This window comes from Lipotes vexillifer, unplaced genomic scaffold (assembly GCF_000442215.2).
Source record: "Lipotes vexillifer unplaced genomic scaffold, Lipotes_vexillifer_v1.1 scaffold1016, whole genome shotgun sequence".
NCBI classification, from domain to species: domain Eukaryota; kingdom Metazoa; phylum Chordata; class Mammalia; order Artiodactyla; family Lipotidae; genus Lipotes; species Lipotes vexillifer.
In genome coordinates, this window is record NW_006769290.1 from 215,335 (window position 1) to 243,081 (window position 27,747).

The window sequence follows — 27,747 nt, forward strand, 5'->3', positions numbered from 1 at the left end:
CTGTCTTTACATCGTTCTAAGATATCATCACAGATCTGTGGTTACAGAAGCCCTGAGTAGAATGGGATTAGAAGGAGCGGAATGTGCCATGTTCGCAGTGGATCGCCACTCCCTGCCACCGCACCTTGGATGAAATCCTATGACAGCACTACTTTATTTGTGTAGAAGTCTGTCTACAACCACCAGACTGGAAACTTCTTGTAGGCAAGGCCACACCTTATTCATCTTAGTTTCCCCAGCACTTGGCACATGAAAAGCACAAAATAAATATACTTGAATTAATAAGTGAATGAATAAACAAACACCAAATGAATGTAATCTCTGATGTCAATCCCCCTCTAACCTTTTTTCTCCAACATGGAACTTGGTGGAAAAGAGTATTTCCAGTATTTCCACATTTCAAAACTGAGTTGCTCTATACCTGAGCAGAAGTAATGGCTGTATATATTGGTTAAGCCAATTTGGGGCAGACTTTCTAAATTTCAATTGCTGGATTAAAGCCAGGAAACAAGTATCTGAAATTAATTAACATTAACTTCTTCTTTGCCACATGAGACAGAAAAGAAGTCTCAAGAGGGTAGAAGGAGCAGGGAATGAAGAAGAAGGGAGTCTCCATTCTGTGACTATGTGATAAAAGATCGTGTAGTCGTGTTGTAGACAGCTTAGTCTCTACAGGTGTTGTGGTTGTTGTTTTACCTGCACTTGAGGAAGCCACTTCCTCTTCTACTGGATGCCTCCCTGTAGATGACATGGCAAGTGGAGGTTTGAAGGGGGCAGAAGAGTGTCCAGGGGAGTTAAGTGGTAAGAACAAAAAGGAAAGTTCATTCCATGCTGTTTCTGTGCAAATGGGAATGCTTTCTGCCCAGGTTAAAAGGAGGCGTGATTGGAAGGTGGGGGTGGGATGGATTGGGGTTGACATATATACACTACTATGTATAAAATAGATAACTAATGAGAACAGACTGTAAAGCACAGGAAACTCTACTCACTGCTCTGTGGTGACCTAAATGGGAAGGAAATCCAAGGAAGAGAGGATGTACATATACGTGTGGCTAATTCACTTTGCTGTACAGCAGAAACTAACACAACATTGTAAAGCAACTACATGCCAATTTTAAAAAAAAGAAATTCTACAACTTCAAAGTGAAATTTTAAAAAACACACATGTAAGGATAAATAACATTAGAAATAAATGGACTTAAATATGAAAAAAAAAATGCAGGCCTGATATACCATCCCTGTCAACTAGCCAATATTTCTACTCTGCCTTCTCTCCTTTCCATATACACACTGTTCAATATGCTTTGGAGTCTAAACTTTTTCTTCAATACAATCCTTGGGACAAAAATGTATACTCTGTATCTATGTACACCAAATTTATAATCTTGGCTATAAAAACTATTTCTGGGTAACTTTTAGAGAACAACTCAGTGGGCACTTATAGCTTAATTATCACCAAGCAAGTATGAACCATAAATAAGCTTTCTACTATGTGTGGACTTTGGCAATGCCAAATGTGTGGACTTCATTTAACCACTGTGGAAGGCTTAAATTATCTAAACCAATACTTGGGTCCCATGAGCTGACAACTATGAATAATGTCCCAAGGATGATATAAGAGAATATGTGTAATAGAAACAGCTTGGGAAAGTCATGACCAAAGTAAGCAGGGAAGTGTACAAAGAAGAAAAGCTTGAGGGCCTGGTTCTAGGAGTAAAACACAGAAACATACTTACCAGAATAGATGGTAAGGTTTCCTGAAGACTTGAACTTTGGGTGTTCCAAACTTGGTCTTCACTTTGGGGAAGTAAAACTCCTCTCACTGAAGAAAGAGTAACATTAAAGAACATTTTTAGTTGAGACACAATTGTACTTAAGGTTCAGGGACAACTAAAAACCAAGTTTTTCCTTTTTATAGCTTACGTTTGGGTAGAACAGATGGGGAGTCGCTTAGAAGATGCTTGATACTTTATTCAAATATTTTACTTATATTAGCACAATCTGTCTAAATTATAAAACTCCAACATGAAATAAATATTCTCCCCATCATTACATTTAGGACACTCCTATATTATTTTCTTTCCTTTCTCAAGCAATTTTTTACTCTTTTCAAGATTCCTATGAAGTAGTTGCTCTAAAACTGATTTTTTTTTTCATTTTAATAAGAAAGTTGAACTGAAATTCCAACTCATTTAGTTGATGCTAAAAATGGAGAAAATATGCAAAACTATTTCCTTTTCGGCAGAAAGTGCCTTTGGAAAATGGGGTAAGACACCAGAGAGTTTATCACTATACCAATACTAAGTCATAAAGTTAACAGAGTAGATTGTATAATTTAATTCAATAAGATTTACTGAATCCTTGCTAGTTATCATGGACTTTGATGAGATTGAGGCTATAAACATTAATAAAGTCAAGTTTCTTTTGTGGAACTGTTCCCTATGTCACAGATAAATACATATTATAAAACAATATGAGGGACATTTATATAATGTATGTGAACACAAACAAAAAAGAAAATGATTCTGCCTGGAGGAGAGAAGGAATCAATAAAAGCTAAAAAGAAAGGATTGTCAGAAAGGTGATCTGGTGCATACACCAAAAATAGAAGCAGAATCTCTCTTTATTCACCTGTTCACTGACATAAAGGGATCAAACAGAAGTCAAAGACCCTATTTTTGGAAAATATAAGTATTTTCCAAAATTCTTTTTCAACTGTGTATTGTTATCTTGTCTTCTATGGAAAACAAGTAGCATGAGATCAAAGATGAACATATCTTTTAAGATGACTGAGTCACCTAGAAAGCTGCAGCCATTCAGAACTCTGAAGCTGGCAAAACAAACAGAAATGGATTTTAGGAATAAAATTCTGAGCAACTGAAACGTACATCTACTGAAAGGTCAAAGCACCTGAATTAGTTTGTACTGGATATCCTAAAGCTTTTGTTAAACTTGCTTGGAAATTCTGAGAGAACTGTTGACCTCTTTTTTAGGACACCTTCTAGGAAGTAGCTCCACCCCAGGCTCCACATAAAAGGAAGACCTCACTATGTTGTTTATGGATTTAGTTTCCTAAACAACCTCATTTTGCCTATGGCATATCTTAATCCTCATGCCATTCTTCCACCAGAAACCCCTGATTGATCTACCCAAATTATCTGCATGGCTAAAGCGCCATTCCTATCAGGATGGCTTCTGTCTCATGCAGTCTAGAGAGTGCCAGACCATATATATTTTTGGAAATTAGTTTTCCCATAATATACTGGAAAAGAAACTAAAACTGTACAAGGACTTAATGGTTATCCAACTTACCATCAATAAGCTGAAGGGAGTCAGGATCCAGATTCAAAGAGGAGGTCCCCAGCAAAAAATTCTGGTGCAGTGTCTCAGCAATATAATCTCTGAAGTTACTAATTGTATAAACAGCAGTGGGCTTATCATCCAATTCCACAAGACCATGGTTCTCCACCTTGTTGGAGTGAAGGCTAATTATGTCCCAGGTGGTATTGCTGATGGCATCACCATTGAAGGTAACTGCATAGTGAACATCTATGCCACTATGGATGAAAAGAGAAAAAGATTAGGTCCCGCCAAGGAAACACAAAGAAAGGAGCTTTGAACCCATGAAGAACAAACATTAGACCTAGAGGGAGAGTCTCAAAAAGCATGGATTCCATCACCATTCTCTGAAGACTCTGGGCAACCTTTAGCCATCCCCTTCTTCCCAGAGAACAGAGGGTTATAGACCTAAGAACATGGAAAGGGATCTAAGGAGGCCGCAGAGTCAACCCTGCACAATACCTGAGCGTATTCTTCCCCCATGTTCTCACCCCTTCAAAGCCAACTGCTCCTTTTCCCTATCAGCCTGCTTCCTTCTTTACCTATTAGCCTTTTTCCTACCTGATTTAAAAAAACAAAACAAAACCCTCTAGCTCTACTCAACAATGGGAAATCCTCTCATATCTCTTTATTACTGTTGCTGGATGAATTATATACTCCACAATGGGGAGTAAAGCAATGAAGAAGCTTAATTACTATGAACTAAAACACAGTTGCCTATTGTGAAAGGAAAATATGAAATATTTGGAGATAAAGCAAATTGATGACGTTTTTTAAAATATTATGCTAGAATATTTTCTAATATGACAGTTATCTAAGTCTCTCAGGAGACATACTTTTGTTTTATAGCACAGACAATTTACAGTCTTATAAAGTTTAATAGTGAATTATAAAAAAAACTTACTAAAATGTGATGGGTTTTTTGGCCTGATAGGAACGATTACTCCAAAGTTTATGATTTTACTAACCTATAGGGCATTTAGCAATGTTGTATCTAACTTAACAATCCTTTCCCAATTAACTATATATACTTCTTTCAAATGCTCTATAAACTAGCTCTCATTTTTCTGCTGGTTCCCTCCTTAATGTGCTGAATAAAAGTTTGACAAGTGCTAAGAAATAACTTTGTCTAGGAATGGGGCCTTATCTTTCCACAAGCAAACAAAGAGAAGATTTCTTGGAATAAAGGATAAAGTGAAAATAATTAGTAGGAGATGATATGTCATTTGATATTTTCTTAAATAGTGATTTTGAAGAAACATCAGAATATAAAATTTTTAAGCCAATAGAATTATTCCTTCTAGACACTCAGATTTATCTAACAGCTAAAAACTAACATTTTTGTAAGTGCTTACAATGTGACAGGTATTTCACAGGCTTTAATCTCACTTAATATTCATAATAACCTTATGAAGGTTTTATTACCTTCAGATTATTATTAAGAAACCAAGCTTTAAAGAAGTTAAAAGACTTGCCTAAAATTTCACCATATATAAGGGATAGATAGAGTCAAGATTCAAACACGGATCTGCCTGACTCCAGTACCTGTATTCTGAACTACTTTGCTACACTCTCAGTAACTTTAATTAAACTATTACCAGAAAAAAGTCATTATGAGAATGGCTTTGCTCTACTCATCATTCTGGCTTCCAGCCAGTCTATGAGACACAGCCATCAGAGGCAGTACCCAGCAAGCCACACCAAGATCCCTCCAGAGGAAAGGAGAATACCACCCTCCCAAAGATAAACCACTGAAGGCAGATGTGCAATGGAAATAATCTGCCACCTTCAGACATTCTATAGGAGCAAAATGATGCCCAAAGCAAAGCACTCAAATAAATTAAGCACTTCCTCTTCTGAGCTCACTTATATACTCCTTGATTATAGCCTTTGCTATTTTGTAAAAAGATTCTCTTTATAGTGACTGCCTTGCAGTCTCTCCTTGAGTTTCTATCTCCAGTGTTTGGCTTGGTGCCTGGCATTAAGTACCTATCAAATTAACAGAAATCTATACCTGCCTGAATATAAAGAGAAAACTGCAGCCTAATTAAGGTATTCATATATCTCAAAAAAAAGTGTCAGGATAATGAGAAGTGTCTCATAGAGTCTAGAAAAAGGGTTAGTCAACTAATTTATGCTACCATTAGTGAAAAGTTTCTGATCAGTGTATTGTGGCTTCCTTGTAACACAGATCCCTAGATTGGAGACAGCTACAACAGGCTAGCATGACTTTGATACTGGCCATTAGGATCACCCAACTTCCCTTCTCTGATCTCAAGCTTGCAAAAGGAACTTTTGATTATAATTCCCTACAGATTGTCATATGGGGAAAGAATGCATGAGCTAAGCCAATGCAATAATTAGTCAGTTGGCAGATATATTTCTTGCTTTAAATAGATCAGTCGGCATTGATTATGGTTTGGTAAGCATAAATTGGTCTCAAGAGACCTCTACTTCCTGGGAACACTGGCAGTTCTGGTCTTGCCCAGGGCCTACAGGGGAAGCCATGAAGGTGTTACCCCTCACCTGCCACAGAAGCAGCCAGGCATGATATGATGTTCCTGTCCCACTCTAAGGTCAGTAAGGTTTTCCTCCCAGATCTGATAAGCTACCACTTCCAATAGGGTGGTTTAGGGAGCTTTAAAGTGGTAATTGAGCATTTTGACACCTGGATGCCCTACTAAGTGGCGAGACATCTGCTTGTCATCTGTAAATTCCCTCAAACCCTTAATTTTTCATATCACAATATGTTGATTCATGAGTAATTCCTGATCTCCTTTTGTCAAGAAATAAATTCAGTAAAACATGCTAAAATAACCAAATGATGGCCCCAATGTGAAATAAAATAGTATGAGGGACACTTACTGGTCAGAACTTACCACATGTATCCCAAGCATTTAGGACACAATACCTGGCTCATAGCAGTTCACTAAATACTTTTGAAAATAATGAAAAAACAAACGGTCAATTTTATTCAGTAATGCAGGCAGATAAGACCATTGAATTTGTGCCACTTAAATGACAGTATGTGATACTCCTGACTTAACCTGAAGGGTTTTTAAGTCTCTAAATATGAAAGAGTAATTTTTCACCCTAAAGAGCACGCATATTATCCTCATACATTTGTGTCTTCTGGGTAATGATTTTAGGGACACTGCTTCACAGCCAGAACCCAACTCTGTGAGGATGTGCATGCTCTTTCCAAGCTCTGTGGGATGGACCATGCCTACATCTCCAGAAAGGTGAGCTTCTCCTTGGGATCTATGCCCAACCTATTAACATGTTAATATGGCTCTAAGACTCTAAGGCTCTAAGGAAGCAGTGATAAGGGAAAAAATGGAGAAGAAGAAAAGGCTGTGCCAGTTAGCACTTGAGCTACAAAGAAAGAAAATCAGACAAGGAGAGTCAAGCCTTTACTGAGAGCCTACCATGTGCTTTGCATGACTTTTAAATAGCATAGGGAGAAGACCAAGAGAAATGTTCCTGGATCAAGAAATCTGTGCAGGGCTTCCCTGGTGGCGCAGTGGTTGAGAGTCTGCCTGCAGATGCAGCGGACACGGGTTCGTGCCCCGGTCCGGGAAAACCCCACATGCCGCCGAGCGGCTGGGCCCGTGAGCCATGGCCGCTGAGCTTGCGCGTCCGAAGCCTGTGCTCTGCAACGCGAGAGGCCACAACAGTAAGAGGCCCGTGTATCACAAAAACAAAAACAAAAAAAAAAAAAAAAAAAAAAAAAAAAAGAAATCTGTGCAAATCAGGCAGTCTGGGTTAGATCACTAGCCTTACTCTTTACTGGCAAAATATAATTTGTCTCCCAATGTTTCCCTTGGACTTCTAAAAATAACACGTCTAATATCATCTACCTTGTCTAGTAAGGATAAATTCTTTAAAGAAGATAAAATGCCTCACAGAGATACTGCAATTTATTACCAAGTTTTTGTCCTGGAATGAGAACTCAAAGTAATGCTTGAGGTATCAGAAAACCATTTATTCCCAGATCGGAGAACTTCAGCATGACCCAGAACAGACTTAGTTCTGGCATGGTAAATGGAATACACAGACATCTCAGGATAAGGAACAGAAAAAAAGAAAGCCAAGAGAAAAAGAAAGTACATAAGACGCAGAATGCACACTGGTGACAAAACATTATCTGACTGAAGAAAGCTATGCTGGCTCTCTGCACTCAGCAACTCCAAAGTTAACCAACCATCACCATAGCATCATCTTTCATCTTCTAAACTGAAACGACTGCTATGTAGAGGAAAGTTTCTCTGTCTGACTGCTATTTCCAGAGACATCAATCATGTGGAGGTGAAATTTACCCTTATTCCTCACCTCTAATGCCCTGATTGGCTGTTCGACGTGTGCAGGTTTTAAATAGCATAAATAATGATATCACATCTCGTGACAACTGATCAAACTAAAGATATTTCAGAGAAACTCAGACATCCCTTCTCTCATACTTCTATTAGGAAGAAGGTGCATACTTACAAGGCCTGGAGTTGAATTTTTGAAGTGTGTATACCAGGCAGATATTTTGTTTATTCACTTCAAATGGGTCCTAATAACTTAAAATTATGTGTGCATCTTGAAAGAGGTACAAAGCAAATAGAAAATTTCATGTGTATATAAATGCTTATGGAGAGAAAGAGGGGTGTTACATATTATATAAATAGACTATTTCTGTGCCACACATTCATTCACACACTGCTCAAAATAAAAGTATACCAGAAAGTTATGAATAAACTCCACCAACTGGTTAATATCTGACAATACTGAACAATTTTAGAAACTGTACTTAGGTTAACAATTCTATCATAAAATCTAATGGTTTCATATTGAATTGTTGTCTGTGTCCCGATAGAGAACTTAGCACTCAGCAACTGAATACCATTCTTTGATCACAAGATTAACATCAGAATTCGGGTTGTTTTAACATTCTAATCTCCCCAAGCGGGCAGCAATTAAACAATCTTTTGGTTGAATATTGACCATCAACACATATACCTATAATATAAACATACAGAGCAGTCTGCATATAGTAAGAGTACAGAAACCCAAATCTTGATTACTTTGGGCAAAATATCTGATACCCTCTAGTCATGTAAGTTACGGCAAATCAGTGTGCCTCTCCAAGGCAAAATTTCCTCACCTCCAAAAGAAGAATGAATATTCTCATTTTCACTATCTTACAGGGATATAAAATAAAATGAAAAAACAAAAGAACCCATACTTTGACATATCTCTGAAAGCACTTTTAATTAGACTGTGTGTTCCTAGATGATGGAGACCAACAGTTATTCATTTTTGCAGGCACAAGGTTTGCCCAATTAGCAGACACTTAGTGAATATTTGCTAAAATAATATAAATGAAAATGAGGAAGTCAGAAAGTCCTTTTCAAATATAAGATATTATATTTATATCTTATATAAATGAAGGCATAATGACATGGATTGACCTGGAGTGTATTACATTTAGTGAAATAAGTCAGACAGAGAAAGATAAATACTCTATGTTATCATTTATATGTGGAATCTGAAAAATAAAATAACCTAATGAATATAACAAAACAGAAACAGACTCACAGATATAGAGAACAAACTAGTAGTTACCAGTGGACGAGGAAAGGGAGGAGGGGCAAGATAGGGGTAGAGGATTAAGAAATACAAACTAGTATGTATAAAATAAATAAGCTACAAGGATATATCGTACAGCACAGGGAATATACCTAATATTTCATAATAACTTTAAATGGAATATAATCTATAAAAGTACTGAGTCACTATGTTCCACACCTGAAACTAATATAATACTGTAAATCAACTATACTTCAATAAAAAAATTATTTTAAAAAGATATTACAATGAAGAAATATTACCGTATCTCTAAACATCTCTGTACTTAGCTTTTGAATTTGCTTCATGTTTTCTATATTATGGTTATCAATCTTTCAAGAGAAAGTAAATTTTGGATAAAGTTGAGTTCAAAGATAAAATGACAAGCAACCTTCACAAGGGGGATTGACTATGTTTTTATATTATGCTTCTAAGAATTTCCAGAAAGCAGCTGTTTTCGCAGATGAACTATGATAGAGATCAGCTTTCTCCCTTTCATTTACCACTTAAAATGACACTTGATTATATTATTCAATGACAATAGTATACTTGAAAGTGTTTTCATTAATGCCAGTTTTTATTCCAATTTTAAATTAAGTATAACTCAATATTTTAAAGTATTTGTCATAGGCTATATTGTACAGCACAGGGAACACAGCCAATATTTTACAATAACTATAAATGGAGTATAACCTTTAAAAATTGTGAATCACTATGTTGTACACCTGAAACTTATATAAAACTGTAAATCAGGGCTTCCTTGGTGGCGCAGTGGTTGAGAGTCTGCCTGCCGACGCAGGGGACACGGGTTCGTGCCCCCTCCGGGAAGATCCCACATGCCGTGGAGTGGCTAGGCCCGTGAGCCATGGCCGCTGAGCCTGCGCATCCGGAGCCTGTGCTCCGCAACGGGAGAGGCCACAACAGTGAGAGGCCCACGTACCGCCAAAAAAAAAAAAAAAAAATTGTAAATCAACTATGCCTCAAAAAATTTTTTTTAATTTAAAACTAAAAATAAATAAATAAAAATAGATTAAAAAATAAAAGTACTTGTCAGTCAGCAGCCTATGACAGAAGTCTGTAAACTACAGCCTGTGAGCTAAATGCAGCCCACTGTCCATGAGTTAATGGATTTTACATTTTAAATGGTTGAAAAAAATCAAAATAACTATATTTTGTGACGTGAAGATCACATAAAATTGACATTTCAGGGTCCATGAATAAGTTTTATTGGAACACAGCCACACTCATTCATTTTCAATATATTGCTTACATCTACTTTCATCTGATAGTGACAGAGGTGAGTAGATGCGACAGAGGCTGCATAGTGTGAAAAAGTCTGAAATATTTACTATCTGACTCTTAACAAAAAAATGTTGGCCAACTCATCTGTAAGGAGATGAACAGTGATATTGGAAGTAATAAAGGAATTAAGCCACACTCCCTTGGACCTTGGGCTACCATACTTTCTGAACTACCTCCTCATTAGGTGGACAGTATAGAAAGTGCCAAAAGTTACTCTACCTGCCATTTTCCTTAGGGGATCTGAAAACAAAAATGGAAAGTGTTAAGCAGAGTTTAAGAGCGTTATAATTGTCATGTAATTCATCAAAGTACAAGTTCTTAATGTATTTCCTCTGAAATGTTTCTTTAAATGAAAATGCTTGTATATACTAGATAACGACAAATTCCTGTACATTGAAGGAAGATAGCAAAGGTGGAGAAAATATTCTATTTTAAAATCAATAGTCTTTACTGTCTTCAAACTTGTTAAAAATACTTTTAAACAATTAATATATGGTTATCTCTTTATAAATAAACTTTTTTTCAGTAGATCAGCAGAGAACTCCAGCTGTTGGCACTAACAAAACTGGGAATACTTTTGGGGGGATACAATGTGTTATGTGGTATTAAAATGAATAAAAAAATCAGATGGTATATAGTAAGGTTCTAAGGGATTGGGAAAGGTCAGGACTGACTAACTTATAGGATATTGCATAGCCTTTAATATTTATTTATTTAATATTTATTTATTTAATGCAGTAGAACTTCCCATGTGCTATGCATTTTACAAAAATTAATTCATTTAATCCTCACGAAAACTTATTAAGGAACATGAACATCCCCATATTACAGGTAAAGAAACTGAGACAAAACAACTAAATAATTTACCCAAAGCATTTAAAAGTATTTTTTAATAAAGCAGGATTAATATAAATTGTATAAATTATCTTTTTTATACAAAGGAGAAGTTAACTAAGGCTTGTTAATTTATCCAAAACCATCCAGCCAGCAGTGCCCAAGGCAGGATTTAAACCTAGGCAAGTTGATCCCAAAGGCCAAGTTGCCTTTCAAGTGCTGCCAAATGAGAAAGGACTTCAAAAGCCTCACCTCAGGCTCTCATGTGAGCTTTAGTCACAGCTGGAGGCAAGTATCCTGTGCAAAGGGCTAAGGCTGAACTGGGAAACAGGTCATGGTGTGAGAGAAGGTGGAGGGTCAATTTACCATGCTTGCCCCCACCCCTGCACCAATAATTAGCCGAGTGTCCTTAGATAAAATACTTAAATTCCCTGTGCTCTGGTTTCCTTATCAGAAAAAAAGGATGATAACAGTAACTATTTCACAGCATGGCTGTTGGGATTAAATGAATTAATACAAATACTGGCACACCGTGCTCGTAAGTGCTTGCTATTATTTCTGGAAAACCCAGAAGTTGTGACAAGACTATGCCAAAGATGCATACACTGTTAATTATGCTCATGCTCCCCTGCATGGTGGGCCACAGCTACCACCCACATGCTCCAAACCTTCAGAGGACTCAGTCTAGCACAGAGGTTAAGAGCAAGAGCTATAAAGTCAGCCACTTTGTTTCAAAATCCCTCTTATACTCTAACTTAAAAACTCTCTGACCTTGGGCTAATACTTCATCCTTTTAAACCTGTTTGCTCCTCTGCAAAATAAGTATTAATAATGATATTTTTGCTGAAAGAGTTGACGATTATGTGAGCTCAGGAATGTGAAGCAGCCAAAAGTATTCACTCAGTAAATGTTCACAAGTATTATACTGCAGGTCGTAAGTAGGGAAGAAATGTCTTAAAAAGAGGTGTCTGGGGCTTCCCTGGTGGCGCAGTGGTTGAGAGTCCGCCTGCCAATGCAGGGGACACGGGTTCATGCCCCGGTCCGGGAAGATCCCACATGCCACGGAGCGGCTGGGCCTGGGAGCCATGGTCACTGAGCCTGCGTGTCCGGAGCCTGTGCTCCACAACGGGAGAGGCCACAACAGTGAGAGGCCCGCATACTGCAAAAAAAAAAAAAAAAAAAAAGAGGTGTCTGATTTACCCAGAACTGTTATGTTGATCAACACATCCCTTCCAGAGCGGCCGTACACGGAGACGTCAAAATCACCTTAGTGTAGCACTGAAGAGCTTTAGGAGCACGCTGAGGTCACATCTAATCTGACTTCAGCCTCCCTTCAGTGCCAAATAAAAGCAGTGTGACTTGTCAGCAGCAAGCTGGGGATATGAATTCCTAAGGGCTTACCCTGGCCCAACTACAATTTAATATATCTCCTTGAATATATTATTTTGCCTTTTTCTGACTCAGTTTCTTCATCTGAAAAATCAGCATTAGGAACATGAATTTATAGGATTGACATATACACACTACTATATATAAAACAGATGACTAATAAGGACCTACTGTATAGCACTCTACTCAATACTCTGTAATGGCCTATATGGGAAAAGAATCTTAAAAAGGAGTGGATATATGTATATGTATAACTGATTCACTTTGTGGTACACCTGAAACTAACACATTATAAATCAACTATACCCCAATAAAAATTTAAAAAATAAATTTTTTAAAAATGAATATATATTTAACAAAATAGTATTGAATTACAGTATTCATATCATATTGATTCATTGTTAGAGCATACATAATAAACACAAAAGGATATTCCATTTGAAATAAAGAGTTCCACAAAACATGTGCATTTTTAAAGTCTATTTACCTAAAGTCAAGTACATGAATGTCCTTGTAGCCCAGGAGCCCAGTAAATGCATTTTCCACCTGTTAAAAATAAAAATAAACTTTATAGCTATGTAGAAATGTAAAAAAAGTACATAGAAAAAATGCTTTTAAGAGTCGAATATAAAGTGCACTGTTTACAGCCATTAGAAGCTTACACACACATGGATATATGTGGATCAGAAAGTTAAGAAAATTATAATTGTTACAATGTGAGAAAATATTTTTACATCACTGCCACATTTTCCTTTTTCATTTCGATTTTTAAGGTTTTGATGTGCTTTAATATTAATTTTTTCCAAATTATAAAAAACACACTTTTATTGGCAAAGCACTGTTTTTTCCATTATGTGATGAAATGTGAAAAAAGGACTGGTTTCAAAGAAACTGTAATAACATTTTTTAATGTAATTATATGGATTAGAAATCTGGCCACACATGGACATATATACACTACCAAACATAAAATCGATACCTAGTGGGAAGCAGCCGCATAGCACAGGGAGATCAGCTCGGTGCTTTGTGACCACCTGGAGGGGTGGGATAGGGAGGGTGGGAGGGAGACGCAAGAGGGAAGAGATATGGGGATATATGTATATGTATAGCTGATTCACTTTGTTATAAAGCAGAAACTAACACACTATTGTAAAGCAGTTATACTCCAATAAAGATGTTAAAAAAGAAAGAAATCTGGCCACAGCACACACGCTAACACACAGTCAGGTGCTCATTTCCTCTAAGTGTAAAATGTCTGGTGGCATCTGTTTCCTACTCCTACAACACAAGGGACTGTGAACACAGCTAACTTAAGAAAGAAATCTGCAGACCTGGGCTTAGGCCTTGTTGACTGCTTGTCACGAAGGAGGTTATAAAGCAGTAACTGGTCAAAAGATCAATTTATGAGCATCACAACTGCAGGAACCAGTTTTATTACTGAGTTTTTTAAATCAAGCCACATAAATCAATATAAGCTTAGTGACTAGAGTGGGGGGAACTGCTAGATTGGACCAAATACCTAAAAAAATTAGTTATGCATAAATACATATTTAACAAAATCGAACATTTTATCCACAACATTTCAGAAGGTGACAATCTCACCAGATGAGTCACTAGGGGGCCGACACTAGAACAAGAGAAGTTGTTAGTGGACTTCGGGGACATCTCTGGGCATCTGCTTTTAAAACCAAGTCCACATATAATCAGGAGAATGGGATTTTTTAAAAATCTTGGTTCACCGAAGATATTCATGCTTTGCAGATAAAGAATCCAAACATGTGAAACTTTTTAGCTATAATAATTGCCTTGTTTCATTCTCTGAAAGAAAACTGAGAAGTACTATTAATTCTTGGAGGATGGGGCTGGGGATAGAATCTGCAGGACTAGGAATCCAAAGACTGAGGGTTGGTGCCAGCTGTTTTTACTGGCAGAGTGGCCAGGCACAAGTCTTCTTTTATATGATTAATGCTGCCCTGCCCACCAACCACATTAGTTTTTGTAAGGTTAAAATGAATGTAGCTGAAAGTACTCCATTAATTGCAAAATGCTGTACAAGTGCATGTTGTTATTAATACTAAACCCAACTCATCTGGGGTTTTGCCATCTCTTGATTCAAATACATATATGTATTCTAATTCATCATACCCAGTTAGCTATGTACAGGTACCCAGTTGTAATAAAGTCATTCCACTTTATTAACATCAAGTTTAGTAACAGGTACAATTTACTGAGTGATTGCTATGTACCTGGTGCTTTGATATAATATTACTTCTAATCCTTTCAACAATACCAAGAGATACATATCTTTCCCATTATATGGTTGAGAAAACTGAGACTCTGAGACGTCAACTAATTTGTCCAGATCATGCATTTGGTAAGTGACTGAATCCAAATTTGTTTAATCCCCAATCTTTCTACTGAAATACATGCCTCATCCTCTTTCCCCTGACAAATATGGTTTTAAAACTGGGACCAGGACTGGGAAAACTGTGAGGCTCACCACAACTTCTCACCTGAATTAAAATGAATGGTACTCTGTATTGATATAAAGGAAGGAACACTTTCAAAGGAAGGAGGAGACCTGATTTTCCCTTCTGCTCCTAGAAGCTGACATGAAATGACCATGAACAAGCTACTTGCCCTCCTGGGTTTCATCTATAAAATGGAGATGATTACCCACATGGCTGCTGTTAGCAAACAGATATACAGCAGGCTGCAGAACACAAAGCACTATGCGAGGACACTGTGTTGATTCCATGTCTGTTGTCAGGTATCCACACTCCCAAGCCTATCACAATGACCTTTCCCTCTCTGATGTCATTCTTGGTGATATCTCAAGTTTACCTTGCTCTTCTCCTCATAAAAAATAAAAAAAATAAAAAATAAAAATTTAACAGCTCCCGAACCTCAATCCTCCCAAGCAGGCTTTCTTTTCCCCTGTGTCTTGCAATATTACCTAAGAAATAATATTGAAGGAACAATTCCTGTGACTGTGTCCTGAAGGGAGAGAGCTTGAGGGCCTCCTTCAGTTTGCAGTAAACATGGAGACAGGACCTTTCAGAGACATGACCCTGACTCTGCAGTTCCATATAAAGAAGTGGCTATTCGTAAACATTTTATTCCAGGTAAAAGGACAGGGATATAGAAAAAGGCCAGAGAAGGAACGGATCCTTCATCACCCTCAAATCACCTCAAGCCAATAGCTACCTATACCTCATAAAGTCCCTGCTGGAAATGTTTTTTCACAGTGTTTATTAGACTTTCTCTAAATATGCAGTCATTCAGCACAATTGTTTACCCAAACACTGAGGCTTACTAAAGGTTCCTTAATCCAAGGGCAGAGAGAACCAAACAGCTGATCCAAGACACTATCTGATGCCAGGTGGCCACTGGCCTGGCTGACATTTCTTCCACACACCATACAGCCTCACAACTTGGCAGCACAGCTAGGAAATTAATTGTCTGGCCTACATTCTCTGTGTCTGATGGCTGCAATAATGCTGCTTGGCTGAGAGATGCACATTTTTGTTTCTCATCTAAACAGTGTAAAGAGAAGGAAATTAGTCCAAGGTAATGGAATTGAAAAACTTAGCCAAAGAGAATTCCATCAAGAGCAATGGAAAAGAAATAAACAGGAAGGAATGATGTGCCCTCTCACTGGACAGAGAGAGTAGATGGGCACTCAGTGCCTTACAGTCTATATAAGAGCAAAGGCACACAAGAAGGGGGCCAAGAATGGGTCATTTTTGACTGAAAGAATCTTGAGTTCAAGCCCCTATATAGAATTCTTCCAGAAAGTAAAGTTGTGGGATGGTTTAATGCACAATTCTTTAAAGAAACCCCCTTTTAAAAATACTTCCAACCAAGGAACAGAGATAACAGGAAAATTTACTTTTCACTGGATATCCTTTTGTCCTTTGAAGATGGTGCCTCATACTACCTATTATTAACTGTTCAAAATTTTTCAACTTAAAAAAAGAACAAATATAAAATTAAAAAAATTAAATGTAATGTTCCCTCAAGAAAAACAACACACTAAATACAGTTTCTCAAAGATACTCATTTCTCCAAATATCATCAAGTTAAAACCATGCCATAGAACACACTCTTCCTTGGCTGTGCAGCCGAAGTTGGAAATAGCATTTATTTGTTAGCAGATGGCAAACGCATACAAAATTTTGTTTCAATGAAATAGTTCATCTTTCAGTGAACTTTTCACAGAGCTTTCTAAAGAAATGGCTAAATCACCACTCCCTGAATCAAATAGATGGAAAGCTTAAATCCGAAATCTACCTTTAACCAGTGCTGTTAATATGGGAAATTTACAACCCCAGCAAACTATCTTGTATACAAAAAGAAAAAAAAGAATAAAAACATACAAGAAAATCACCCACCTCTGAAATAAACTCTTCTACAAGGCGCTGGTGGTGAAAGCTGGAGGGATCCTGTAGTTCTTCATTGTATTGTTCCCCCAAAAGGTGGATACTGAATTCTGCAACCTGCTCCACTGCTGGTTTTGTGGATTCTTCTATCACATTCTCAATTTCGTTGCTAATCTGGATTTTTAGAGAAAGAACAATAAATGTTCACTCATTCAGTCAACAAATATTCATTGATCACCCATGATATGCCAGACACTGTGCCAAAGGCAACTTCTGATGACGACTATCTATATAATATTTGACTTTGAAACTAACTGGTGGACTTTAAGACATAGGCTAATATTAAAATTACTGTGTATTTGTACATTCCTTTGAATACACAATGACTGGTTCAGGGAAGGATAGAAAATTTTGTTAGTAAATAAATAAAGGAAAAAAATTTAAAGAAGAAAAAGAGTTGAAATTATCATCTAAAAATAGTCTAGAAGGGTGGTTCTCAAACTTTTTGGTGTTAGGACCCCTTTAAACTCTTAAAATTCATTGAGGAATCCAAAGAAGTTTGGTTTTTGTGGGTTATATCTATAGATACACACCAAACAAAAAATTTAAAAAGAAATTTTAAATATATATATTAATTCATTTCAAAATAAGAAACTCATTACATGTACAAATGAATAACATATGTTTTGCCAAATAAAAAAATTAGTGAGGAGAGTAATGTTTATATTTTTACAAATTCTTTAAAGTCTGGCTTAATAGAATACGGCTAGATTCTCATATCTGCTTCTGCATTCAATATGTTGTTTTAGTTGAAGTACATGAAGAAAATCCAGCCACACAGATATGTATTGGGTAAGGAAGGAATACATTAATAGCCTTTTCAGATAATCATGGATAATCTTTTCTGATACTGTGCCAAACTCAATGAGTGGAAGTCTTTTAAAGGTTAGTTTCTATGTGGAATCTGAAACCACACCAACAAACTTTTTGTACTCTGTAACATCTAAATCCAGGTCTTCCACAAGCCAACGCTGGAACAATTTGAGCAACAAAATAAATAGTGGATTATAATCCAAAGAATAAAAGAAATATCCATGAGTCTGTACTGATATAAATAAATAATTTAATAAATAAACAAGAGAGAAGTGGCAATAGTTCCTTACCGAAGATTCCCAATTAACAAATGTAGAAGGAATGAGGAAAATAGAATATCACTACTAGAACCCAACAGTAATAACTGTTGCATGCAAGATACACTTGTGCTCATCTAATCCAAGTCCCTCCATTTTAATACACAAGAAAAACAGGGATTGAGATGGAAGAATGGCCTAAGGGCTAACAGCAAGCCAATGGCAGAGTCAGGAAGAGAATACCGGGCTTTTTCCACTGTATCATCTTTCTTCCCTGATGGATCAAAAAACCACAGACCTTCAAAACTTCACAACTGGAAAGAACCTCAAAAATTTCACCATCCTTTCTGATGCCTGAATTCTCTCTCCAGTATCTCCCCCAAATATCTATTCATCCTCAGTTTAAATGGCTCTGATGAGAAAGTCTTGGAAAGACTTTCAAAGGCAAGCCATTACATTTCCAAAAAAGCTCTCTCATGGTTGTAAAGTTCTTAATAAAACCCAAATATATTTCCCTGTAAATTCCTACTGATCTCAGTTCTGCAAACTGGAATGCGTATAAAAAGTGTAGTCCCCAGACAGCCCTTCAAATAAGTATAGGCAGCTGTCATCTTCCCTGATTTTTCACTAGTTCCTTTCCTCTAGCGACTTCTCAAGCTCTTAATGTCTTCCTTAGAGTGTGGTACACATAAGTGAGGTCTGATCAATTAAAATATGGTACAATTAAAATATGGTACAATTATCACCTTCCTTATAGTAGATTCTAATTTCTATTAATGCAGCCTGAAAGTACACTTGCTTTTACTAGTTGTTTTCCCCTCAGTACTCAGCTTTTTTCCCCATCATACTGCTGAGTCATGTTGAAACTAACAAAAACCTTTAGTCTTAAGGAATTTTGTACAAGAATTTGTCTTCTTCCATATTAAATTTTCTCTCACTAAATTTGAACAGAAACTTCCACTTCTATTATTACTATATAAGAAATATCCTTAGTAACCTTACTGCTACAGAATGCCTAAAATGCTAAATAAATATTTTTAATGCATAGCTGGTTTGTAAGAAAATAAAGAAAGCTCCAAGGTATCCAAAAAGATAGGTTAGAAAAATCCAGAGAGGTGATTCAGTAATCTATGTGTACATAGTATATCTAGTGATCCCTTGTGACCTAGGCTTTAGTTTTAAATACCACAAAGGGATAGAATATAAATAGCAGGTCCATACATGTTGAAAAGTCAGATCAAAGACTCCTACATAAAGCAAGGATTTTAAAAACTCAATAGACAGTTTGAAAAACAAATTAGACTAAGTTGAAAAAAGAATAAGTGAACTGGAAGACATTTCTGAATGCAACACAGAGAGACAAAGAAAGTTATGAAACAGTGGTTAACCGACAGAATGTATAAAATGAGGAGGTCAGACATATATCTAATCATACGAGGCAACAGCTGAAAATTTCTTCTATATACATTTTTGTGAAACCAGTATCCTCAATACTGTATTATATACTTTTATATCATAGTATGGTTATAGTAGTATATGATACAGTATTTGGGATACTATATAATACTAAATGATATAGTATTGGGGATACTATATACACAAGCATACCTCATTTTATTGAGCTTCCCTTTATTGTACTTTGCAGATACTGCATTTTTTAGAAATTGAAGGTTTGTGGCAATCCTGAGTCAAGCAAGTCCATCAGCGCCTTTTTTCCAAAAGCATTTGCTCACTTCACGTCCCTTGTCACATTTTGGTAATTCTCACAATATCTCAAATGTTTTTATTATTATTATATTTGTTATAGCAATCTGTGATCAGTGATCTTTGATGTTACTACTAGACTTCCTCAAGGCTCAGACGATGGTTAGCAGTTTTGAGCAATAAAGTATTTTTTAATTAAGGTATATACATTGGTTTTTTTAGACATAATGCTATTGTACACTCAACAGACTATAGTAGAGTTTAAACATAACTTTTATATGCACTAGGACACCAAAAAGTTCGTGTGACTTGCTTTATTGCAATATTCACTTTATTATGGTCGTCTGGAACTGAACGCACAGTATCTCTGAAATATGCCTGTAGCAGTATACTATACTACAGTATACTTACAGTAGTACACTATATAGTATATGGGATTCTGCAGTTTCACAGCAATGGGGATAAGAGTGTGATTATGTTTATTTATTTTGCTTTGGATTTGTTGTGCTTCCTTAACATGAAACTTTATTACTATTATAAATTTTGAGAAATTCTCAGTCATTATCTCTCATCATTAGATATAGATAGAGAGAGAGAGCAATATCTTAAAAGTAGGACAAAAAAATAGTAAGATGACCCACAAGGGAATAAGAACTAAATTGTTAGTTGAGCTCTTAGTAGCAACAATAAAAGTTAGAAGATAGTGAAATAAAACCTTGAAAATAAAAAACTCAATCTAGAATTTAATACAGATTTTAAGTATCTTTCTAGAATAAGAGGATAATAAAGAAAATTTCAGGTGACCAAAAACTGAGATTGAACCAGTGAGATATTCTCACTAAAGTAATACCAGAAGCATATATTTCAGAAGGAAAATTAGTCCAGAAGAGAGGTCTAAAATGCAAAAAAGAGTTTTAAGAAAATAAAGTGGTAAACATCTGGGTAAATGCAAAACAAACTTTAAAGGGAAAGAACAAAAATACTGAAAAATAGCATATAAAATAGTAGGGTGATCATTTGAATCATTCTAATATTCTAATGTTCCTGTATTACTCAGGATAAGCATAAAGATTCTGAAAAACTTAAATTTTGCTAGATTAAATACACATAATAACACACAGGGTAAATAGTAACAAAACAGAAATAAAGTATATAATTTCTAAAATGGTATCTGGAAAATGTATTAGGAAAAAACTGAACTGTAAAACTGTACATTAGGCTTCACTTTGAACTAGAGGTACAGGCAATCTAATTCCTGTCATGTATCCCTGTACTATTCTGTTTTCCTACTGATTCTATAAATCACCTTCAAATCACCCTCTCTGTTTTAGAATGTTCCAATTGATTACACACAATGTCTTCATTTCTATTATAGTGAATTCTATCTCATTCTGTAAATGTTTCCAGACCTAAATCATAACTATTCTGCCTCAAGTTCAGAACTACAGTATAACTTTTTATTCAAATATTTATCAAATGCCAATATTTTCTAGTACCATCTAATTTGGACACAGTTGTACTAAGGGTAAATATATTGATTCAAGAATCCCAAACTACCACCAGCCTTGTTCAGTGACAGGGAAAGTGGTGGGGCAGAGTGGGGTGACTTAACCTGACTTCTCAGAAGTTAAAATGTCCAAGTTGGTAAGAGAAGGTGTAAGGTAACAAAATTGTACCTTTCTAGTGAGTACGTTCAATCAGAGTTTGCTTATATTATCTAGGATTTATGCATATTTAACAAAATTTCTAACAAAATGTTTCTATCTTCCTGGAAGTGTATACTTTTTAAAAATTTTTCAATGTGATAGAAAGCCAACTTAATGTTGTTTAGTGGACAGATTACTATTAATAATGATGCATTTAAAAAGCATGGTATTTCTTTAAACTACATAAAATCTATATACTTTCCCTCTGAAGAAGACTAAGTCCTGATTTATTAAGAGACAGAAGAACATAAGCAAAAACCCTCACAGTAAATTATGTACACAGCCCACAAAAGACAGTGGGCTTACCATGATGACAGCTCCCCAGGCCCCTAGACATTTCATTTACAATTTGAAGCCATTCCTTGCCAAGAGCAGATTTACTTGGCTCTCTAAGGAATCGCAGATTTTTTGTACTGGTTTTAGAATCTACATTTCCATAAAGGGAACCACCTGAAGTTTTGTGTAGTCTGGCAATGGACTATAAATCTCTCTTAATCCCTATTCTCCATGCTAGAAACTAAATAACAAAACAGAACATCACTCACACTCTCTTCTGGCTTCTCCAAGCTGCTCTCTGAGATACCTTCATAAAAGGTCACCTCTGGATATGGAACACTGAGACTGGCACCTAAGTAGAAAAACAAAGACATGTGCATGAATTCAGTCCATGACTAAATCAGAATTCCTATCAGGAAGCAAGAAACTGATGTCCAAGGCATTTCTAAGTCATTTACTTTTTCATCCTAGAAATTCTGTGCATTCTAACCTCAAGACACATTTATCCAGAGTCTCCTCAGCACAAGAAATAAATATGACTCATTCAACAAGCATTTATTGATACGTACTATATGTCAGGCTCTATGCAAGCCTCCAGGGATACAAAGTCCCTATCCTTAAGGAGCTATCTAATAAAACTAACACTCTCAGACAGGGGAAGTGGGTGAAGGTTGGAATTGGCCATAAGTTATAATCTTTTTTAAATTGGGGTATATTTGCTTTACAATGTAGTGTTAGTTTCTGATGTACGGCAAAGTGAATCAGCTACATGTATACATATATCCCCGCTTTTTTGGATTTCCTTCCTATTTAGGTCACCACAGAGCATTGAGTTCCCTGTGCTATACAGCAGGTTCTCATTAGTTATCTATTTTATACATGATAGTATATATATGTCAATCCCAATCTCCCAATTCAACCCACCCCCCTCCCATAAATTATAATTACTGAAGCTGGGCCTCATTGTGCTATTTTTGTATATGTTTGAAATTTCCAACATAGAACAGCTTTTTTAAAAAAAAATTAAAAATAAAAAAAGCGGGCTCCCCTGGTGGCACAGTGGTTGAGAGTCCGCCTGCCGATGCAGGGGACACGGGTTCGTGCCCCGGTCTGGGAAGATCCCACATGCCGCGGAGCGGCTGGGCCCGTGAGCCATGGCCGCTGAGCCTGCGCGTCCGGAGCCTGTGCTCCGCAGCGGGAGAAGCCACAACAGTGAGAGGCCCGCGTACCGCAAAACAAAACAAAACAAAACAAAGAAAGCAACTACTAATTTATAGGAAATATAGAGGTCAGAGTAAATGTTAAAGTACACCACAGAATGCAATCAGAAAAAATTCTTACTCTGGAAAACTCTACAAGACAAATGACACATGGTGGAGCTAGAAAGGTCCTACCTTTTGACATAAGCAGTGATCACAGGGTGTTTGCCATAAAACAATTGTTTAGGTTGTACATTTGTTTTAAGCAGTTTTCCGATTTTGTATTATACTTAATAATTAAAGATTCTTAAGTACCCACCTCATAATGTCATAAAATAAGTGAAAAAAGAATTAATTTTTCTTGAGACTCTTGAACAACACATAGAAACACATGGTATTTTTAAAATGTGAGCTGAAAAATTTGCTTCCTTTCAATTTGATAATAAATTTTAGAAGAAAAGTGAATAAAGGCACAAAAGCATACCTCCCAATGTTGAGGTATCACCAACAGGAACTGCAGATGACAATTCAGGGCTAGGAAAAAAATTGTTTGGAGTTATTAAATGATAGAAATGTGAGGGGTTATTTTGGGGTTTGTTTTCCAAAAAGGATTCACCAGATCTCCAAACAACGATTCCCAAAGTACTAAGTAGCAAATTAAAAAAAAAAAAAAATAGTCTTTACAATTGATTTATTTTACATTTTTTGATGCTACTCAACTAGAATCACCCTGCATAGAGTACTCCCTTACTTACTATTTCATAACACTGTTTTGTTTCTTCTCAGTTCTTATCACTATGGGAAATTATCCTGCTCATTTATTTATCTACTTTCTGATCTCTGTCCACGCCCTAATCCTCTAGAATGGCATTGTCTAATATGGTAGCCAGTGGACATATGTGGCAATTTAAATTAATTTAAAATTAAAGTTTAAAATTCAGAACTTTATCTACACTAGCCACATTTCAAGTGTTCAACAGTCACATGTGGCTAATGGCTACTTTATTGGACAGCCCAGAACATGTCCATCAACACAGAAATTCCTATTGAATAAGACTGCCTCAAGAATCTAAACTCCATGAGATTAGGGACCTTACCTGCCATATTCATGCTGTATCTCCACCCTAAAAAAGAACCTACCATTTAGTAGGCACTGAATAGATATTTTGGGAATAAATAAATAAATACTATTGGCCAACCAGTGTAGTGTAGAAGGCAGTTGACATACAGTTGTGAACAAAACACCCATGGTCTAAGAAGGTTACCATCTAATAGAAAACAGATAACAAATACATGATTACAAACTCAACAAGTAGTAAAGACACGAAAGCACTGGCTGCTAAGGCGAACATATAAGCCCAAATCTCATCTCATTTGAGAGATCACAGAGTCATAAAACTTTTTAATATAAAACAAGTCAAGCTTAGAGAAATGATTTGCTATAGGCCACATTGCTCTCAGGTTTCAGGTCCCCGACTATCTTTTTACCATGTTGCCCTGCAACTGAAAGCAAAGATCAGAAGAGATCAGAGGATAATCTGAGAAAGCCCTTGCTCTAAAGAAAAGAAGGTGGGTTTCTGCAAGTCCAAATTTCCATATACCCCCAAAACATACAATTTAAATTATAGTAATTGAAAACTCTCTTCAACTTTCCACAAGTCACCTTTCGAAGGTGAGTTAATCACAGTCAAAATGTCTCCCTCTCAGACTTGCTAATGTCTCAGTGAGTCCCATCTTCACTTCAGAACCACCCCTTTAAATTGTCCTGCTGCTCTAAACTAGATCATGGTGGGGCAGGGGGAGGGTTGCTCACAGCCACCAGATAAACATGGCACACATCTTGAAGCATCAATTTTTTACTCGAAAGTAAAAGCATAGGCAGGGAGCTAAGTAAAAACTGATATGGAATTTAAAACATCTTAATATTAAAACAAGTGTGGCTATAGAGTAGAATATAAAGTTTAAATGAATATTAAGATAAAATATGATAGTTTCAAAGACATTTCATGACTGGAATTGGAGTGGGGGAGTCAACTAGGGCCATGTTCCCTAAAGCCCCAGGCTTTGGTAGAAAATTTGAGAAATATAGGTTAAAAAAAATCTCACCATAAGGATTCTTCTGGTTTTAGAAATACTATCTAGAAAGACTAACATATTAAACCAGTACACCAAACCTACCACTATTGGTTATTTTTCATCCACTTGCAGGAAACTGCTTACTAAGTGAGCTGTCATCCAAAAGAACCCAAAGGAATAGGACATCTGGATAAGTCATTTTGATGAATGATGAGTAGAGGAAGACCTGGATGATGAGAAAGCACCAAGAGGCTTCTTGGGTTGCAGGAGACGGAGCTTAAAAAACTAGGATTCAGATGCATTTGGAAGAGACATTAACATCATCAGGCTTGAACAGGATTTATCAACTGTCCACAAGGCAGAATCCCTCCCAATACCTTCACTTTATAGATGAAAAATCAAGGTGCAAATGGGTAAAGCAATTTTCTCAGGGTCACACAAAGACTTGATGACCCAGGGCCATACCTAAAATTCCTAACCATATCCAGTTCGCTTTTCAATGATGATAATAGCAAGAATGACTACAACTAAATTTATCGTGTCAAGCATTGTGTTAAGTGCTTTATCTTGGTTAACTCACTTAATTCTGGCATCAATCTTAAAAGGAAGACACTATTATCCCCATTTATGCATATGAGGAAACTAATGATAGAAGAGATTAAGAATTTGCTCAGGGTCACACAGCTAGCCAATGAAGGAGCTGTGATGTAAAAGAGGCCCATTTGATTCCAGAAACCTCACTCTTACCCACATTAATTCCACATCACATGGACTTTATGTGACCCATATTCCCTAGAAGAGCAACCAAGATGGTTTTACTTGGTCTTAATGATAGTGGTGTAAATAAACTAAAAGACCTAAAAGTCAAAATGTGTAAGGACCAAGAAAGAGAAAGGGAAACCCAGTCAAATCTGGAGAGCAATCAAGTATGAAGAGCAAAGAGGTCAAAGTAAAACAAAGCACAATACTACAGTAACTAGAATAGGAAGCTGGGATGGCATGGCAGAGAAACCAGACCTCACCTGGGGTTGGTCAAATTGTCCCCCAAATTAAAATCAAATTTAAGCTAATTCTCTAAGTAAATACTCAGAATGGAGAAGTCTGCTCACTTCAGTAGAACTAGATTTCACTTACTAAATTCAAAATAACATTATTTTAATGATGGTAAGTAGGCAACTCTCAGTAACTCAAATCGTTTGTCTTACACTTAATCCCTCATCCTCCCACACTTCCTTCAAAAGACAGTAACAAGAATCCTTTCACATTTTCTCATTAGGTGTGCCTCCTGCAGGGATACCCTAAAATGTGACTCACAACAGAACTAGAACACAGAGTAGTCTTGGGTTTGGAGACAGAAATGCTTCATTTCTAGGCCAACCCACAAATTTGAAGTTGGTCAGCTAAGACCTTCAGCTTAATACCAGGAGCAAACAACCCCCTACTGTCTCATTTTCTCAGTTTATCCAGCTCATAATTTATTCCTCACAACTACTACCTAATCATGTCAGTGGAATTCAGATGGAATTGTGCCAAAAGATATCATAGCCACATGGAATATATGTTTAAAAATACAGTAAAACAAGCCAACAATACTTTCATATCTAGATTACTACTCCCCTTTACAATTTACTATACTTTGCTTTGCTCTAGAATCTGTTAACTGTAATGAGCATGTGACAACAAAAGAACATAAGGCAAGGAATTAGGAATCCTGGGTTCTAGTCCCTGATGTATCACCAACTTTGTGTATAACTTGGGAAAATACCTCAGTTCCTCTGGGCCTCAAGAACTAATCTCTAAAATAGGAAAACCTCCTGCCCTACCTACTTCACAAGGGTGCTGATGAAAACTAAATAAAATATTATATGCAGAAGCATTAGGAAAAGAAGCAAGGTGCCATTGCTAGGGGGCGCACCACACAGGCAAGGTGCCATTGTTGGGAAGAGCACAAGGAGAGGGGCGGGACTGCCATAGAAGCTTCTTTCTCTGCAGCAGGGCACCGCCTACACGAGCTCCAGGTGCGAGCTGCCGCTGCCATCTTGGACTTGAGAGGCAGCTTGGACCCGCTGCCCCCGCCTTCCTCAGAGCATGTGCGTAGGGCCACGCACCTGCACACACTCTATCAAGGGGATAAAGGACAGCACATGCTGAGGAAAGAGACGGCAATCATTCAAACCAAAAACAGCCCTCACACCAAAAAAATATTAAACCCACACGAGCTATGCAGGGGTGAGCCCGCATATAAATAGCCCTCCAAGACTACAGTAGATAATTGTTTCTCCTAAACTCACAAAATGAGAGAAATATAAGTAAAATGAAGAAGCAGAGGAACCACTCCCAGTTAAAAGACCAAGAGAATTCCCCTGAAGGAACAAACAATGAAACAGACCTCTTCAGTCTAATAGACACTGAGTTCAAAAAGGAAGTAATGAAAATACTGAAGGAATTAAGAAAGGTTATCAACAGAAATTCAGATTACTGTAAAAAGGAACTAGAAACTATAAGGAGGAACCAAGAAAAATTAGAAAATTCATTTGCTGAGACAAAAGCTGAGCTAAAGGCAATGAACAGCAGAATGAGTAATGCAGAAGAAAGAATAAGTGATCTGGAAGATAGAATAATGGAAATTACCCAATCAAAACAGCAGACAGAAAAACAAATGAAAAAAATGAAAGCAATATAACAGACCTATGGGATAATACAAAACATGCCAATCTATGCATAATAGGGATTCCAGAAGGAGAAGAAAGAAAAAAGGGGATGGAAAATGTATTTGAATAAATTATGACTGGAGCTA

At 36.7% G+C, this 27,747-nt stretch overlaps 1 protein-coding gene across 1 annotated transcript in view; it reads right to left on the reverse strand.

Annotated features, from left to right (window-relative positions):
* The window catches only part of IMPG2 (interphotoreceptor matrix proteoglycan 2), a 70,116-nt gene that overhangs the window by 21,840 nt on the left and 20,529 nt on the right, over positions 1–27,747 (reverse strand). Inside the window, exons 5-11 of the mRNA XM_007445552.1 lie at positions 23,359–23,408; positions 21,945–22,027; positions 16,872–17,033; positions 12,965–13,023; positions 10,474–10,494; positions 3,313–3,557; positions 1,737–1,822 (exon numbers count right to left, since the gene is read on the reverse strand). Of these exons, the coding sequence (XP_007445614.1) occupies positions 1,737–1,822; positions 3,313–3,557; positions 10,474–10,494; positions 12,965–13,023; positions 16,872–17,033; positions 21,945–22,027; positions 23,359–23,408 (706 nt within the window). The remainder of the gene's footprint in view (positions 1–1,736; positions 1,823–3,312; positions 3,558–10,473; positions 10,495–12,964; positions 13,024–16,871; positions 17,034–21,944; positions 22,028–23,358; positions 23,409–27,747) is intronic.